Source organism: Oryctolagus cuniculus, chromosome 15, assembly GCF_051225735.1.
Source record: "Oryctolagus cuniculus isolate XC-2025 breed Fujian yellow rabbit chromosome 15, ASM5122573v1, whole genome shotgun sequence".
Taxonomy (NCBI): Eukaryota; Metazoa; Chordata; class Mammalia; order Lagomorpha; family Leporidae; genus Oryctolagus; species Oryctolagus cuniculus.
Window position 1 is genome coordinate 8,211,885 of NC_142881.1, and position 17,705 is coordinate 8,229,589.

Genomic DNA, 17,705 nt, shown 5'->3' on the forward strand with positions numbered 1-17,705 from the left:
CTCAGAGGCTGTGACGGGCGCGTGCAGACACCGCTTTGGAGCAGGGCCTCGTGTCAACCGCCCCCGGCCACCAGCTCCTGTTTATACTCAGGGTGAGTAGACCGTGCCGTTCCACGGACAGGGCATCGGACAACACAGACCCTCTGTCTAATCACAGCTCTTCAGGAGGGACCCGGGACATTTTACAGGTGCACCAACTTAAAGGAAGGAAATCGACTCTTAAGCAAATTGACTTCCAACTCTGGCCTGACGCCCAGGGCTCATTCCCAGTCACCGCCTGCTGGCTTGGACAGCCCCCTTCGGGGCTCGCTCACCTGAGCAGATGGCGCTGGCGTCCTGGTGGTGCCCGCAGTTGTGGGAGAACCATCCGCTGTGCCTGCATTGCCACACCTTGGCCTCGGCCCCTGTGCACTGCATGTCATCCAGCAGGATGTGGCCGGTGCCTCCGTCGAAGTAGCTCTGCGGGGGGGCCGACAGAGCGTCCCCGCAGCCGAGCTGCTGGCACACCACCCTGGCGTCCGACAGGTCCCAGCCGTCGTCGCACACCGTGCCCCAGGTGCCGTTGTAGGAGACTTCCACCCGGCCTTCACACCTGTGGCTGCCATTCACCAGACGGAGGGACATGTCTGGGGGACAGTGACAGGGGGCTTCTGAGCGGGGGAGCTGCCCCCAGACGCCAGGGCAGACAGCGTTCTCCAGCCCCGGGGCACATGCTCCTGCGTTAGGGTGCTGGACTCTCAGTAGGGTGGCCTTGGGACCCAATTGGGAGGACAAGTTACACGGTCAACCCTGAGCAGGCGCCCCTGAGACCTCGGGGTGCCCCTCACATCCTGCTGCAGAGCCTGGGAGGTTCTCGCTGGCTTTCCTGTTGAATTATCTGAGCTGCAGTTTTAGACAATTCTGTCCCAGAAGGGATGCCCCCACTGCATTTTCCCTGCTTTTGCGGAGGAAGGAGCTCTCGTCTGAGTGCTTGACTGGCACACACACAGCCAAGGACGCGAGCCTTCGGCCTCTTGTTTCTTCAGCCTGGTGCTTTGGTGGAGGACGGTGACGGTGGGTGCACAGCCGGGGTGAGAGGTGGGGCTGGGGGCTGTTAGCGCCAGCGTGCATGTCCCCGGAACATCGTTAGTGAAGGCGCGCTCAGCAGGTCAGTTCTGGAAAGCGTCTCCTTTCTTACAGGGAACAAGTACAAACCAGCCCCATTTCCCTCCAACGACAGCTGGGATACCCACCGCTCGGCTGTGCGTCTTGCTCGACGGCGCTGTACAGAGCACGGAAGCCGGTGCTGGTGACCACGGAGTCGCTTCTGAACACTACGGTCATGATGTTCGAAGAGGAGAGGAAGGTGAGCTCCGCTCCGGCACAGAACCTGCCCATGGAGCGCGAGGCGGCTTGCCGGCCGTCGAAGACTTCCAGGAAGTCGTACGGGCACCCGTAGATGTCCTCTAACCTGCGGAGGGGACGCAGCGTTCATCTCCCCGAGGAAGCCTGCACCAGGTTCTCAGTGGAACCCCCGGCTGCACAGCATCCAGACAGAAACTGCAGCCAGCGCTGCCACCTCCTCCCAACACAGTCTCCGCCCCCAGCCCTCCCTCCGCCCTAGACCTCCTGCATGTCGCCTGAGTCTCCCTCCTGTCCCTCCCCAAGGGGGCGCCCCAGGGCTGTCAGACTCTCCCCTCTCTCACCTGGTCTATTTCAGCCGCCTCCCCCTCCCGGAGGGCTTGGCTTTCCCTCTCTCCTGCCAGTCTCCTCTCTACCTCGAGTGGCTCCATCACATCCTCCGCTCTCAAAGTCCCTGCACCCCACCTGGCCTCACTGAGTGAAATTCTCAAGCAGACCCGGAGGCGGAGAAATAACCATAGCTGTGAAAGCTTGGAGGCCTGTGGGCTAGGCCTCTTCCCATCAGTGCTGCAAATAATCTGGCCCTGCACAAGTGTTTGCACGCCATTCAGCAGCCTGCGTGATCAGAGCTCTCCCGAGCATCCTGCCTCGGGCTGTCTCCTCCCCTCTCACTCTAACCACACATGCAGTGTGTTTTCCGTCCAGCACGGATCAACTTGCCACCAGCAGGCATTGCCCGTGGGTCTCTGTTTATTCTGAGTTCTATCTGGCTGCCCCTCTAGACCGTAGGCGCCGTGAGGGTGGAGCGCTTGTCAGTGTGGTTTGGCTCTCTGAGCTCATTCCTAGGCCAGGCCCTGCGACAGCAGGAGCTGCGTGAATGTATGGTGACCGTGCACCCACATTGATCTAACACGGCACACGCATCTCAAAACTGAACAAAGTCACTGAGCCAGCTCCTGAGAGCCGCCTTCTGCTGATGGATTGCCTGGTTGATAGGCTAGAGCTGTCAAGCGTTCCAGTGCCAGGTTCAAGTGCGGACACCCAGGAGCCGCTCCGCCACTGTCACGTCTGGACAGCTTCAGGGTTAAACTCCTAACCGCCCTCATTGTCTCCTCTATTTTTGCCGGTTTCGAGTTTACTCATCAGGCTTCCCATTCTTAACTTTCTCCCAGTTGAAAATGTAACTTGACACTATTGACTTGAAAAAAGTTAAATGCAATATAACTTTACAACACAACCCCCCACCCCACCCCCAGAATTCTGGTTATTTTGTGTTATGGGAGAGTTCACTGCGTTTAGAGAAAGAAAAAAGGATAGGTATGATTTGTAAATAGAAAGTATTTGATCTCATAAATCGTAGTAGTGCCTTAATGTGTGAGAAGTGTGTGTGTGTGTGTACATATATTTGTGAAAGTTTAAAATCATTGATTTCACCAAATTAAATTTGTTTTACAAGGGAAAAATGCCAAGATATGCACATTCATGTTTATTTTTTTAATTTTTTTAATTTTTTTAATTTTTTGACAGGCAGAGTGGACAGTGAGAGAGAGAGACAGAGAGAAAGGTCTTCCTTTACCGTTGGTTCACCCTCCAATGGCTGCCGCGGCCGGCGTGCTGCGGCCGGTGCACCGCGCTGATCCAATGGCAGGAGCCAGGAGCCAGGTGCTTTTCCTGGTCTCCCATGGGGTGCAGGGCCCAAGCACCTGGGCCATCCTCCACTGCACTCCCTGGCCACAGCAGAGAGCTGGCCTGGAAGAGGGGCAACCGGGACAGAATCCGGCGCCCGACCGGGACTAGAACCTGGTGTGCCGGCGCCGCTAGGCGGAGGATTAGCCTAGTGAGCCGCGGCGCCGGCCCACATTCATGTTTAAATAACAGAAAGTAGCCTTTGAGACCTAGGTTATAAGTTTCATTCTGTTCATTGTATAAATTAATACACAATGGACACAGATGTATTTGCGTACAAACTAAATACCACATTTGAAACCCTGCAATTGCTGGTCACATCTGTTCCAGTGCAGCAAAAGCCAAGTACCTTCAAATAAGCCATTTTTATGTGCTTAAGAAAATGTAAATAACATTTGTGTAAGGTAACAGTGTGGCAGCCGCAGGGCTGGCGTCACGTGGAGACCAGGCCTGAAGAATCCCTGAGCAGACAAGGCCAGCCAGGGCTCAGGCGTGATCTCCACCTTGCTTGATGTGTGCAACACAAGGAAAACTGAGCTGTTTTATGTAAATGCTGACGCTAAAGAAACAGCAGGGGCCAGTGCTGTGGCTTAGCAAGTAAAGCCACCACCCGCAGTGGCGGCGCCAGTCCCACCTGCTCCACTTCCACTCCAGCTCTCTTCCACGGCCTGGGAAAACAGTGGAAGATGGCCTAAGTCCGTGGGCCCCTGCACCCACGTGGGAGACTTGGAGGAAGCTCCAGGCTCCTGGCTTCTAGCTCCAGCTCTTGCGGCCATTTGAGGATTGAACCAGCTGATCTCTCTGTCTCTTACTCTCTGCCTCTGTCTCTCTGCAACTCTGCCTTTCAAATAAATAAATAAATCTTTAAAAAAAAAAAAAAAAACCAGCAGAACTTAAGCTCAATCAGAAGCAGCCAAGAAACAGGCCTTACCGGCGAGGCTCGACCCAGGCGACTGTGTAACCGTAACCAGGCACAGTGCTCTTTGCTTTACTTCTGCTCTGGTTCTGTGATGCCTCCCGCGCAGTCCCCCAGAGGGTCGGAGCTGCCTGATACGCTGTTCAGATAAGCTCTTTGAACATTATGTGCCTCAGTTTACCTTTCTGATGTAGGTGACACTGCAATCTGGGATATCGCTGCATCAGGTAACAGGGCATGCTAGGGGTTTGTTTGTACCACAGCAGGTAAAGCCACCATCTGCAATGCCGGCAGCCCATATGAGCGCCAGTTTGCATTCTGGCTGCTCTGCTTCTGATCCATCTCCATGCTAATGCCCTGGGAAAAGCAGCCGTAGATGGTCCAAGCATTTAGGCCCTCCACACATATGGGAGACCTGGATGAAGCTCCTTGTTCCCAGCTTTGGCCTGGCTCAGCACAGGCGATTGCGGCCATATGGAGAGAGAACCGGTGGATGGAAGATCTCTTTCTCACTGTCTCCCCCTCTCTTGGTAACTCTTTCAAATAAATAAATCTTTTTAAAAATGTACATCCCTAGCAAGAATAAAATGGCATAATTTAGTTTATATAAATTGATAAAATTCCTTACAAATAATTTAAAAAAAATTTTTAAATTTGAGTGGCAGAGTTATAAATACAGAGGAAGAGACAGAGAGAAAGGTCTTCCATCATCTGGTTCACTCCCCGAATGGCCTCAATGGCTGGAGCTGGGCTGTTCTGAAGCCAGGAGCCAGGAGCTTCTTCTGGGTCTCCCACGTGGGTGCAGGGCCCCAAGCACTTGGACCATCTTCTGTTGCTTTCCCAGGCCATAGCAGAGAGCTGGATCGGAAGAGGAGCAGCCGGGACACGAACTGGTGCCCATAAGGATGCCAGCACTGCAGGCGGAGGCTCAGCCTACTGCACCACAGCATCGGCCCGAACCTACAGATGATTTTGGCTATAATTCCCCCAAACCATAATGAAGCAACGTCCTGTAGAGACTGAAGTAGAAAAAACATAAAGCAGCATGCTGCATGCTGTGTAAGTCAGGGACTCTCATCTCCACACCGTGGACCTTTGGTGCTGGGCAATTGTTCCTGGTGTAGGGTTAGGGAGGGCCCTCTTGTGCACTGCAGGCCTCTTAGCAGCATCCCCGGCCTCCGTCCACTAGATGGCAGTGCTGCCCATCAATCATGAGCATCAACGTCCTCAGTGCTGCCACCTGTAGGAAGACACTCACTCCCAGTTGAGAACCCCTGGGATAAATAAATCTAATTTATTTAACAAAATGTAAGTAATAACAAACATAGACTTAGAAACATCAAGTTTCCCCCAAAACTGTGCTCTGGTTCTAGGCAACACAACAGACAAGTCCTTAACTGTGTGCTCTAGAAATTCCAGTAGGAAACTTGTGTTGGAAAACACCCTGTGAGACAGGGCACCGGCTGTGACTGCTGTGTGCAGTAACTGTTTTCCAGGAGTGATGACGAGATAGCCTGTGCCCCGGAACCCTGACCTGGGAATTCATAGGGTTTCTTCACACGTTGCTTTCAACACAGAAATGTGTCGAAGGAATGAATGATAAATATCCCTTGCTCATAGTATGCTATTCCCTCTGACATTAGTTCAGTCTGTATCCAAAAGGAATTTACCCGTCACACCCACCCTTTACTCCACCACCTACTTGCTTTGCATCTTTGAAGGCAGCATTTATCCACTCATACTCGTGAGTGATGTAGCCAACAGACTCAGATAGAAAGAACTGACACAGGGCAGGGGCAGACTAAGGAAAAATATCAGGAAGCGAAAATGACCCAGATGCAACCCAGAAAGACAAAACCAGGGTAAGTATTAATAGGAAATTCAGTAAGTTACTCATGCATTTGTACATATAAGAAGTCTTCAAAGAGTTCATGAAAAATGTATATTATCAAAAAGTTATGCAAGAATTTCAAAATAAACTCTTCTTAACCCCATGAACTCTTAAAAGTATCTTTATATACATGCAAGCATAAACATTACGTATACCTGCATATAAAAAATACATTAAAATGGGATAAAGTCCCTTAAAAACGGGTGATGGAGGCAGTGGCAGGAAGTAGAAGGTGCGTGCTGGGAAGAAAGAATCAACTGTTTGCTTTGCAGAAGAAAAACCTAGGTAGGGACGAGATCGAAATTCTTGGCAGGAAGAGGAAGCAGACTGGCTTTGTGTGCACTGAAGGGAAGAGTGAAGACCACACAGGGCATGGGCAGCAGGGGAGGCACTGGATGCGAATGAGGGGTGAGGTCTTCACGGGGCCACCAGGCCCCGGGGACTCCACGCCAGGGGTCAGGATGCCCAGGTGAAGTCCGCTTTTTGTGTGGGAAGATGAGCTAAGTGACTCAAAGGCCCTCCACAGCTCAGAAGACCAGACCGTTCCCAACCAGCAGGTGCAAGGATGTGCGCCACGGGAAGGCGGCCTCTCTGGGGAACGCATGGAGCCCGGCCAACTCCGGCCTCCACGGCAGAGAGAGGCAAAGCCGCTTACTCCAGGCTCGGGATCCTCAGCTCTATGTGGAACTTCTCAGCCACGTGTAGCACCCAGACGCACTCCACGTTGGTGGGGTAGTTTGCAGGATACCAAGGACTGGAGAAGGCGCCAGAGAGACTGGAAAGCATTCCGCCGCAAGAGTTACTCCCTTCTGCAAGAGAGGAGTGGGGCCGGCGTTGTGACGTGGCGGGTTAAGCTGCCACCTGTGACGCCAACATACCACATGGGTATGGTTCCTGTCCCCGTGTCCCAGCTGCTCCACCTCGAATCCAGTGCCTTGCTAATGTACCCAGGAAGGCAGTGGACGATGGCCCAGTGCTTGGGCCCCTGCCACCCACGTGGGCAACGTGGAGGAAGCTCCTGGCTCCTGGCTTCAGCCTGGTCCAGTCCTGGCTGTTGTAGTCATTTGGGGAATGAATCAATAGATGGAAGATTGCTGTCTCTCTCTCTCCCTCTCTCTCTCTCTTTCTCTGTAACAATGCCTTTCAAATAAATAAATCTTTAAAAAAGAGAGCATTTGAGAGACTGAAAGCGCCTGTAGTTTCACAGGTGCAGGACCCAGATCCCATCACATTTGGCAGCTGAATCACAAAACGCAAAGACGTTGTGGAGGAGACGTCGCTGTGGCTGCCATGAGTGACTCCGCCTCCGGCAGGGAGGGGGAAAGGCACACGGTGGCAATGAGGACCTTCCAGTTGATGGTGGGTAGGCTGGTGATGGAGTTAGATGGACGTATGGAGCACATGTGGAGTGTCTCGGATGTACTTAGTGATTTTATTTTTTTACTTTTTTCAGAGGCAGACAGGGGGCTGGAGGGAGAGCACTTGTATCTTCCAGTTCACTCCCCAAATGCCTGTGTCAGGCCAAGCCAGGAGCTGGGACCTCATCCAGGTCTCCTACGTGGGTGGCATGAAGCCATTCGCCTGAGCCATTGCTGCTGCCTCCCAGGGTCTGCATTAGCAGGAAGCTACCGTCAGCAGCCCAAGCGGGGAACTGAACCCAGGTACGCTGCTGTGGGACCCTCCTGCCATGCAACTGCTCTTTGTGGACACCCATTTGGGAGGGTCCATCCCAGGCATTGCTTCCCTTAAGGCAGCCAGGATCAAACTGATCCCACCCACAGGTACTTCCCAGCTTATACTTTCAATAAAGACTCACCTCGTGGCACGGGCGCTTGAGTACTGGCTACTGCAAAAATCAAAACCAAAGACCATCAGCAGAGGACCTAGCTCATCAGACCATCAATCATGCGAGTCAGAGGAGTGAACGCACTGCTACGCTACAGTGCTCACACAGGGTGTAGACACACCACTGCTCTTTCCCCCTCTTTCAGCCGATTCACCAGGAAGTCACGGAGCTTCTTTCCTCTTATGTGCCAGGGCTGTCCTGAGATGGACCAGCTCCCGGGGGTCTCCACCGTGACATCACTGGCTTATGACCATCCCACTGTGCCTGCAGAAGTTCATCAAGTCCCCAGATCCACAGGGACTAGAAGCAGGGAGCTGAGAGCGAGGGTGAAGGGGAGGAGAGGCGGGCGGGACAAGCATTCTGCGCAAGGAAGTTGGGCCTCCGTGGGGAGCAGCACTGCTGTGCGAGGTCTCTTCTCCCTCCTTTCATAGGTCCTGTTGACTTTGAATTCTGTGCACAAATGTTGATGTTCTCTGTGTACTTTCAGTCCCCACTGCCTGGCAGCTGAGAGCAGGACAGCTGTGAAAGCCTGGCCGTTGGGTTGCTGGGAGTTTCTTGAGTTTTCCACTAAGGGCTTCCAGGGGCAGGAAGTGGATGCAAATGGGTCTGATGCGTGGAGAGTCCTGGCTCCCCACTGGTGTGCACCTCGGCCCGCTTTGCCAAAGACACAGAGTCATGAAGGCAACGGATACTATCCACGTGTCTCTCCTTCCTACTCCCCTGCCAGGAAGAGTGTTGGATATCACACAATGCATATTCTCTAACCAAAAGTATGGCAGAAGCGACTTTTCTTTTGCTAAAATGCTTGATAAGCAGTATTTCCCTCCGAGGATGAAATGACAAAAGCTTTGTCTTTATTGCTTGTGCCTAAGTAGGTAGATGTTGCTGGCTCAGGAAAGAGCTTTCAGGGCTAACACTTTCAGGACTGTTATTCAGACATAAGTGACTGCATTCCCTCCATAGTTGCTTTATCCCACGACTCATTTGCTCTGGCCAGCTGTGCACCTCTGCCTCTGGAGACAGACATGGCACGGAGAAGACAAGACCTTCTCAGCTCCAAGAAGACATGGACAGAGAGCATCTGATGACCACAAGCTGTGTCCTCCCCTCTCTGCCACCCTCCTCCTCTCTGGCCCCAGAAGAGAACAGTTGTCTCACCGCAGAAGCAGAGGAAACCCAGAGGAACTTGGAACACTTAACTGTCTGTTGGGTCCTGAGAAAGGGCTCTGGGTGCCCTGTCTGCCCTGCAGGGCTGCTTCATAACTTGTGAGTCCCCGTGCACAGTGCAAAGGTTGGGCATTGTCCAAGAGTAGAAAAATCACTCTCCACTCCCCACAGTGCTGCTGTCCCACCCCACAGCGGGTGGGAAATCCCTGGGATGCACCTAGGACCTTGACCTCAGTGGGCGAGAGACCTCCACCGAGTTCCCTGCCAACCAGCATGCTGGGCTCTGAGACACTGCAGGGTATATCTGAGCCTGACACCTTCCTGGGGCCCAGGCCCCCCTGGAGCAGAGGGTGGAAGCAGTCACCGGGCAGGGCCAGGACGCGTTAGATGAAAGCAGGGGAATACAGCTGAGAGCCCATCTCCAAGAGGCAGGACCAACAAGAGGCAGGACCATGTGCGCTGGATCTAGTTGGAATCCTGGTGTGGGAGGAGGTCATTGCCACAACTGACTGTGCATAGGTTACAAAAAGGCCTACTCTGCTGTGCTGGCTAAGCCAGGAGCCACAGAAGAGCCCCGCATGGTCAGTGCTCGCCAGCAGTCTGCTCTTGATCCACTGGGAAACAGTTTGATCCTTAATGCATCCTTTTCTCTTGACCGGTTTCATGTTCTGTCCCACGGCCCTGAGAGGTGACCTTTCCACCCCCTCTATACCTGCACAGCCACCATCTTCTCAGCAGTGAACAAACCTTTCTGGTCTCTCCCATCCCACCCCTCCTCGCTCTGCCGCTAGACAAGAGTCTTGGATGCTGTTCCCATTGGGATATGTGGCTCTTCAATCCCCAAGCTACTGCGCCTCACCTTTGACTACACATGAGACTCTCATGGGGAATTTTAAATATTACTGATGGGGCCGGCGCCGCGGCTCACTAGGCTAATCCTCCGCCTAGCGGCGCCGGCACACCGGGTTCTAGTCCCGGTCGGGGCGCCGGATTCTGTCCCGGTTGCCCCTCTTCCAGGCCAGCTCTCTGCTGTGGCCAGGGAGTGCAGTGGAGGATGGCCCAAGTGCTTGGGCCCTGCACCCCATGGGAGACCAGGAAAAGCACCTGGCTCCTGGCTCCTGCCATCGGATCAGCACGGTGCGCCGGCCGCAGCGCGCTGGCCGCGGCGGCCATTGGAGAGTGAACCAACGGCAAAGGAAGACCTTTCTCTCTGTCTCTCTCTCTCACTGTCCACTCTGCCTGTCAAAAAAAAAAAAAGAAAAAAAATATTACTGATGACCAGGAGTGACCCCAGAGACCCTAAAGTGGCTGGCCTGGGGTGTAGCCAGACTGACCTGGCCTGGCCCACCAGCATCTAGGCCAGGACAGAGGGTGCAGTCCTTGGTAACTTTGCAGATAGTAAGGTTCACAGTCCTGGACCTACCTGGGGGTGCAGGGGTCACCTCTGGGGCCCAGGTCCCAGCATCTGTACCATGAAAGAAAAGTAGATTTAGGGAATTGAAATAAAATTCTAAGGAGATGAAGAGGTGATGGCTTTCTTGTTTGGGCAGGACAGGAAGTAGGCTGGGCTTTGTGTTGCGTGAGCAAGCATGGAGGCCTGGGTAGACTCCAGAGAGGCAGCTCTGCACCTGGCTGAGGTGAGAGGCAGAGGGCAGGGGTAGCCAGCTGTGTGGCCCTCAGAAACAGAGCCAGGTTCTCAGTATTCTGTCTGCCTGGCCGAAGGGACAATCACCTGTCAGCTCTCTGTCCCTAGATTCCCTGGCCCTGCTCCATGCATGACCTCCACCCACCACTAAGATGCTTCTGCCTGGGGCTGATGTTATGGTGCAGGGGTGAAGCCACTGCCCGCAATGCCAGCATCCCATATCAGAGCACCTGTTGGAGTGCCCGCTGCTCTACTTCCAATCCAGCAGGAGAGGCTACCTGAGCAGATGACACCAGCATCCTCATGGTGGCCGCAGTTGTGGTCTGACCAGCTGGAGCTGGGGCACTGGCCAAGGTGGCTCTCACTTCCTGAACACTGAATGTTGTCCAGAAGGATGTTCCCAGACCCTGGACCAAAGTAGGCTTTTCCAGGAGCAGCGATGGCCCGTCCACAGCCCAGCTGTCTGCACACGACCTCAGCTTCATTCAGGTCCCACAGGTCATCACACACGGTGCCCCAGGCCCCCTGGTGGAAGACCTCCACACGTCCCAAGCACCGGCCGGAGCCGCCCACAAGTTGCAGCATTGGTCCATCTTCTAAACAAAGCAAGATTTTATTTTTGAGTTTCAGAAGTTTTAAGTAGGGATTATTTATAGTTCCTGTGTTTGTTGCCAGGAAAAATACATGAGCCAAATCCTAAGATTGTCTTGATTCCACAATAGGCTTACAGGCTACTGAATGAGACAGAGGTGGATTTGAACCCAGTTATACTGCTCCCTAGTTCTGGAGCCCTTGGCAAACACTTTGTCTCCCTGGGCTCAGTGTCCCCCTCTGTAAAATGAGAAGCCTAGCAGCATGTCTCACAGAGATGAGACAGGAGACATGAGATGAGACAGAGACGTGGGGATGAGTCCACAGAACCATGCACACAAAGCACCCAGCACCCAGTGTGCTGTGGTTCCTGCAGATCTTGCCATGTACTTTTCTGGGTCCCAGTGCTGGGTCACTGGGGAAGTAGGGTGCCAGCTGCTCGTTGGATGTATTTTGGACAAGTGGAGATTAATTCCCTGGACCACAGGAGTGACATAGAGCCAAGGGCAACAGCCATTTCTGGGCTTAAGGGCTGGAGTCAGTTGGAATCATCTGCTCTCTCCTGCAGACAACCTCTACCATGCTGGCCTTCTTTCTGTTGCTTCTACACGTTCTACATGTTGCTCCCCTTGCACTTGCTGTTCTCTCTGCCCGGAATCCCCTCCGTTGTCACTCATCACGTCACTCCTCAGGGAAGCTGTTCACTTCCATCCAACCCACGGTGCTCCACCCATCACTCTCTATTCTCCCACCTGGCTTTTTATTCCCAGCTTTTGTCTTTCCCCTTCCAATCCTTACACCAGAACTGTCTTGTGATTTACTTGTTTCTGGGGTCTTGATTCTTCCTTATGCACCCATTCTCACACTAGAATATAAACCCCAAGAGGACAGGTGGCTGTGTTGTGCCCCCAACTTCTAAGTGGACCTGGACTGCAGGAGGAGCCTCTGCATATTTTTGGAAGAGTGAAGTGTGATCACGAGACAATGAGGGGTCTGGATGTCAAGCACTAGTGTTTACTTAGCTTTCCCAGGCAAGGTCTCCAACATACATCGGAGGAGCAAATATACAAAGAACTTTCTTATTTGGAAATAATCAATCTGCAAATTTCAGCCAGGGACTTACTTGTGGACTTGGACGTGTTACTCGGTCTCTCACAGGGGCCCATGAACATGACAAGTCCCACCATTGGCAGGCAGTGTCCTCAAGGGGGAAAACTAGGCTTAGCTGTGGAATGACTGCTATAGGCTCATGATAAGAGTCTCCAAGTCTCTCAGTCCAATGTCTGAAACAATCAGCGGGTGTACTTCAGCACTCTGGACAGCTCTCAGTAGGCTGGTGGGAGCAGAGGCAGCCTTAGGACCCCTCGGAGCCACAGCTTTCCCTCCAGGCAGTAGCAGCCTCGCCATTGACACACAGGAATTCTCATCACTGCCTTATTGTAGCTTCCCCTGTGGGCCTCATGGTGAGAAAACCTAGCCGCTATGGAGCAAGGCCACTGCAGCCCATGGGAAGTCTTAAACACCAACAGTCCCAGCCTCTTCTCTAGTAGGGTTGTCTTTAAACACCAAAAACCACTTGAAGTTTCCTACCTGACTCTCTTTCGTCCTGTGGAATAGCATTAAACAGAGCATAGAAGCCAACGTTGGTTATCATAGAATCGCTGCGGAAAACCACGGTCATGATGTCTGAAGAGGAGAAAAACAGCACAGCCACAGAGGCACAGAACTTCCCCATGGACAGCGAGGCTATCCTGGGGCCATCAAAGATTTCAACGGAGTCGTAGGGGCACCCCAGGATGTCTTCCAGTCTGGGGGCATAGAAATGGAGGGTTACTGACAGATTAGAAATTCCTATATATTAATTCCAAAAACATGCAACAACCATAGAGACTGAATACCCAGATTATATTTTAAATTACACGCTATTTTATAAAATACCAGTCAACTCTCTCAAAACTCTGTTTTGTTGCCTGAGGGAAGCTATGGTTACAAGAGTTAGAAAGCATAATGGTTTTGGCCAACTACATCCTTCATGAGACATTAGGAAATACTAATTTGCACTATAAATAAATTCTTAGCAGACAGATCAACCCAACAACTAGCATACAACAGAAATAACAGCTGGATTCCCCCATATCTATATTTTAAAAAAAGATTTATTTTATTTATTTATTTGAAAGCAGAATTACAGAGAGGCAGAAGCAGAGAGAGAGAGAGAGAGAGAGAGAGAGAGAGAGGTCTTCCATCTGCTGGTTCACTCCCCAAATGGCTACAATGGCCAGAGCTGGGCCATTCCAAAGCCAGGAGCCAGGAGCTTCTTCTGGGTCTCCCATGCAGGTGCAGGGGCCCAAGGACTTGGGCCATCTTCTACTGCTTTCCCAGGCCACAGCAGAGAGCTGGCTCAGAAGTGGAGCAGCCAGGACTGGAACTGGTGCCCATATGGGATTCCGGCCTGCAGGCGGCTGCTTTGCCCAATATTCCATAGCACCGGCCACCTACCTCTATATTTTACAGCATTATCCATAGTCAAATTTCTGAGGGAAAACTTGATCTGAAAATAAAAGTAATTGGGCTGGTATTGTGGTGCAGTGGGTTAAGTTGCCACCTGTGATGTGGCATGCCATATATACACCAGTTCAAGTCCTGGCTGCTCCACTTCCCATCTGGCTACTTTACTTCCAATCCAGCTCCCTGCACCTGGGAAAGCAGTGAAAGATAGCTCAAGTAGCTGGGACTCTATACTCACATGGGAAACCCTAATGAAGCTCCTGGCTCCTGGCTTCAGCCTGGCCCAGCCCTGGCCATTGCGGCCATCTGGGGAATGAACCAGTGATAGAAGGTCCCTCTCTCCCTCTCTCTCTGTAACTCTGACTTTCAAATAAATAAATAACTCTTGAGAAAGAGAAGAGCAAAGTACAGAATTCGAGTCCAAAATGGATAGTTATTTTCTGTCATAGAGATTAAAAACCGGCAGTGACTCTGGAATATTTATTCTCCTCCTATTAGAGACGAGGCAATTCAGAATCAGCCCTCAAGGCATTCGGATCGGGCTGAAGAGCCCACGAGAGTTTCTCAGGCATGGAAAGCCAAGGCACTGTGGCAAAATATGACCTAAGTGAAAGATCTCTGTGAGTGAGATCCCAGTGGAAAGAACGGGCCATCAAAGAAGGAGGTTCCTTTCTCTGAAGGGAGGAGAGAACTCCCACTTTGATTATGGCCATGTTTAAATATATTGGAGTTGGTGAACTTAAGAGGCTTCCATAGCCTTGGCAGCTCATGACAAGAGCCTTGAGTGATTACTGATGCCATAAACAAGAGTGTCAATTGTTAAATCAACAATGGGAGTCACTGTGCACTTACTCCCCATGTAGGACCTCTGTCCTTAAAGTGTTGTACTATGAGAATTAACAGTAAAACTAGTACTCAAACAGTACTTTATACTTTGTGTGTCTGTGTGGGTGCAAACTGTTGAAATCTTTACTTAGTATATACTAAGTTGATCTTCTGTATATAAAGATAATTGAAAATGTATCTTAATGAATGGGATGGGAGAGGGAGCAGGATATGAGATGGTTTGCAGGTGGGAGGGAGCTTATGGGGGAAAAACTGCTATAATCCAAAAGTCGTACTTTCAAAATTTATATTTATTAAATAAAATTTTTCTTAAAAATAAAAATAAAATAATAATAATAATAAAAAGAGATGAAGCAATGACTCAAGTATTTTCTCCCCTTGTGTGGAACATTTTTAGACAATGTGCCGGACAAGGCTGGAGTATTTGGCTAACGAGTGTGCACAGACAATCTGTTTAAAATTCAGATAAAACAAAAGAGAGGACAAATATTGGTACCTAGTGTCAAACAAGGACAAGGACAAGCTGGTTGGTATTTTTAGGAAAAAAAGAGAAAAACTATCAAAATCAAGTCAAACATGTCAGTAAATGACACTTTGTAGACCGGAAGTTATTCGTTGGCCAGCACCAGCAAACTAACGCAAACGGTGATTTAGGGAGGACGGCACTTAGACTTCTGTGTTCTTTTGGTTTCACACAAGCTTTTCCCATTGAAAGAAATACCTTCATCATGATTCCTCCAACTGACGTTCTTATCTAGACAAAACTTTCTCTTTGAAATTTTTCTTACTTCAAGTTCGGAATCATGAGTTGTATGCGGAACTTTCTCTCCACGTGGATTTCCCAGACGCACTGGATGTCTGTCGGATAGCTTTCTGGGTAGTGTGGGCTGGAAAACGAGCCGGAGAGACTGGAAATGAGCCCTCCACAGGAGCCGCTTCCTCCTGAAACAGCAGGGAAGCGGAAGTCAGGGTCTGTTCTCGTGGGGTGATGGCCAGCTCAGGTACAGGGTCAGAGGCGTCTGCCAGCCAGCAGCCTGGCTGGGCACACACAGCCATGTGTGTAGATCTTTCGCTTCAGTGTGTCTTGGGAAGGGAAGTACACTCGAGCAGTTATGATGGGCTGGAAAGCACTGATGGGTGAGCGTTCCCTGCCCGTCCCTCTAGCCCCAACACCTGATCACGAAAGTGTTACACCTGTGTTCTCTACTAACTCTCCCTGCAGTAGAAGAAACTCTTGATTCTGGGAGAGATGGAGTAATCTACAGAATGAGAGACTGAGAGCTGCATGGTTCTGTATATGGTGAGAGCTTGGTGAGGTCTGGGGAACAAGACCTTCTAGTACAATTTTAGGGTCTGATGAATCAAAGACGAAGGGTGAGGGGATGTTGTGGGCTGTTTGGGAAGCTTATAACTGGGACCACCTTTAAATGCTTTATCATCTCTTTTGCTGGGTAGATTGTGTTTCCTTGAACTCAGTAATTACTCTGAGACTGGAACTTGTAGAGTTGGGATTTGTTAGGGTTAAATGAGACAGCAGTGAAATTTAATTCTGCCAAGTTAGTTGTCATGTTAGTATAGACAGACAGATATATATATATATACACACACACACACATATATATATACACACATGCAATGCAACACGACACATGCAGGAGCTAAACAATAAGAATAAAGTTATTTTAGAAGAAATTTGAAAACATAGTATGCTTTGTTGATCTCATCCCTGAATTATTAAACTGCTTAATTTTTCTTTTTTCTGTACCCCTATGACCAACTTGTAACCCTCCCCAAGCCCCCAGATTTCTGTTTTTTCCTGAGATGGATGGTGGGAAGAGCTGATGCTCCCAGGTGGTCCTACAGTTGTATCATTGATCCAACGTGTAGGTTACAATAGCAAGGCCAGGTCAGACTGACCCTGGCACCCCTAGGAGTTGGATGTCCTATGAATGCTACATGTGGTAGGGGGTGGTGGGCTGCTGCCTGGGCTGGGTGCCTGCTGCAGCACTGTACCCAAAGAAAGCAGGCTGAGTGTGGGCCAGCTGCTCCGCCAAGGCTCCAAGCTCATGAATGAAGCCACATTCCCTTCAAGTTTCCCATCACACCTCTCCTTCCCAGGCTGCTTCTCCTTCTTAAAAACTCGTTATCAGGGCCAGCACTGTGGCGTAGTTGGCTAAGCTTCTGCCTGCAGTGCCAGCATCCCATATGGGCACCGGGTCATGTCCTAGCTGCTCCTCTTCTGATTCAGCTCTCCGCTATGGCCTGGGAAAGTGGTAGAAGATGGCCCAAGTGCTTGGGCCCCTGCACCCACATGCAAGACCTGGATGAAGCTCCTGGCTCCTGGCTTCGGGTTGGCTCAGCTCCAGCCATTGTGGCCATTTGGGGAGTGAACCAGTGGATGGAAGACCTCTCTCTGTCTGTCTCTCCCTCTCTCTATCTGTAACTCTGCCTCTCAAATAAATAAAATATTTTTTAAAAAACTTCATTATCTATAGCACGGAGGCAGATCTCTCACCCACACTGTGCTTCCTGGACACACTGCCCAGAGTCTACAGTAATGGCTTTCTTGGCAAGGGGGTTCGTGTGAAACAAGTGATTAGATCTGAACATCACGCAGTGCATGCATGCATTGAAACATCACACAATATCCATCACACATGTACACTTTTTGGATATTAGTTAAAAATAAAGAACGAATGGCTACCTGTAACAGGATCCTGGGAGGCTACGGAAGGACCTGTAGGGGGAGACAGGGAGGCGACGGTAACATTCAGGAGGGAAATGTTCAGTCTCTCTACACGTTACTGAAGTGTGAAGGGCTTTTTAGAAACATCAGTGCTAACACTGCAGTGGGACGAGGCTGCCGGTGCTGAGTCATTCTCTGGGGTCCCTTGAAGATCAAAGAAGGCTGTGCATTCTCAGACATGCCTCCTGTCACGAGGTGGGATCTAGGTTTCCTCCTTTGCACCTGGGTGGGCTCCGTGACTGCTTTGGCCAACAGAACATGGTAGAAGTGGCACCTGCCTTAGGGATTGGTGTCTTCACTTCCTATCTTGGGAACACTGATTTGTTCATGCAACCCTAAGCCACCTGTGACAATCTTGCAGGAGAGACCATGGGAAGAGGCCCTGAGACCACCTACAAGGAAAAGGGCCTTGGCTGAGCCCGCCCTTTCAGCTGTCCCCACCAAGGCACCAAGTACACGAAGGAAGCTGTCATGAACTCTTCGCCAGCTTCCAGATGAACACGGTTGAGTGGCCCTGCTCAA

At 51.0% G+C, this 17,705-nt stretch overlaps 1 protein-coding gene across 1 annotated transcript in view; it reads right to left on the reverse strand.

Moving 5' to 3' along the window:
• Window positions 1-17,705, reverse strand: part of LOC100352879 (scavenger receptor cysteine-rich domain-containing protein DMBT1) — a 64,882-nt gene that overhangs the window by 32,457 nt on the left and 14,720 nt on the right. Inside the window, 8 exon segments of the mRNA XM_089314200.1 lie at window positions 315-626; window positions 1,233-1,450; window positions 6,490-6,643; window positions 10,271-10,312; window positions 10,771-11,088; window positions 12,674-12,891; window positions 15,226-15,379; window positions 17,142-17,174. Of these exon segments, the coding sequence (XP_089170326.1) occupies window positions 315-626; window positions 1,233-1,450; window positions 6,490-6,643; window positions 10,271-10,312; window positions 10,771-11,088; window positions 12,674-12,891; window positions 15,226-15,379; window positions 17,142-17,174 (1,449 nt within the window).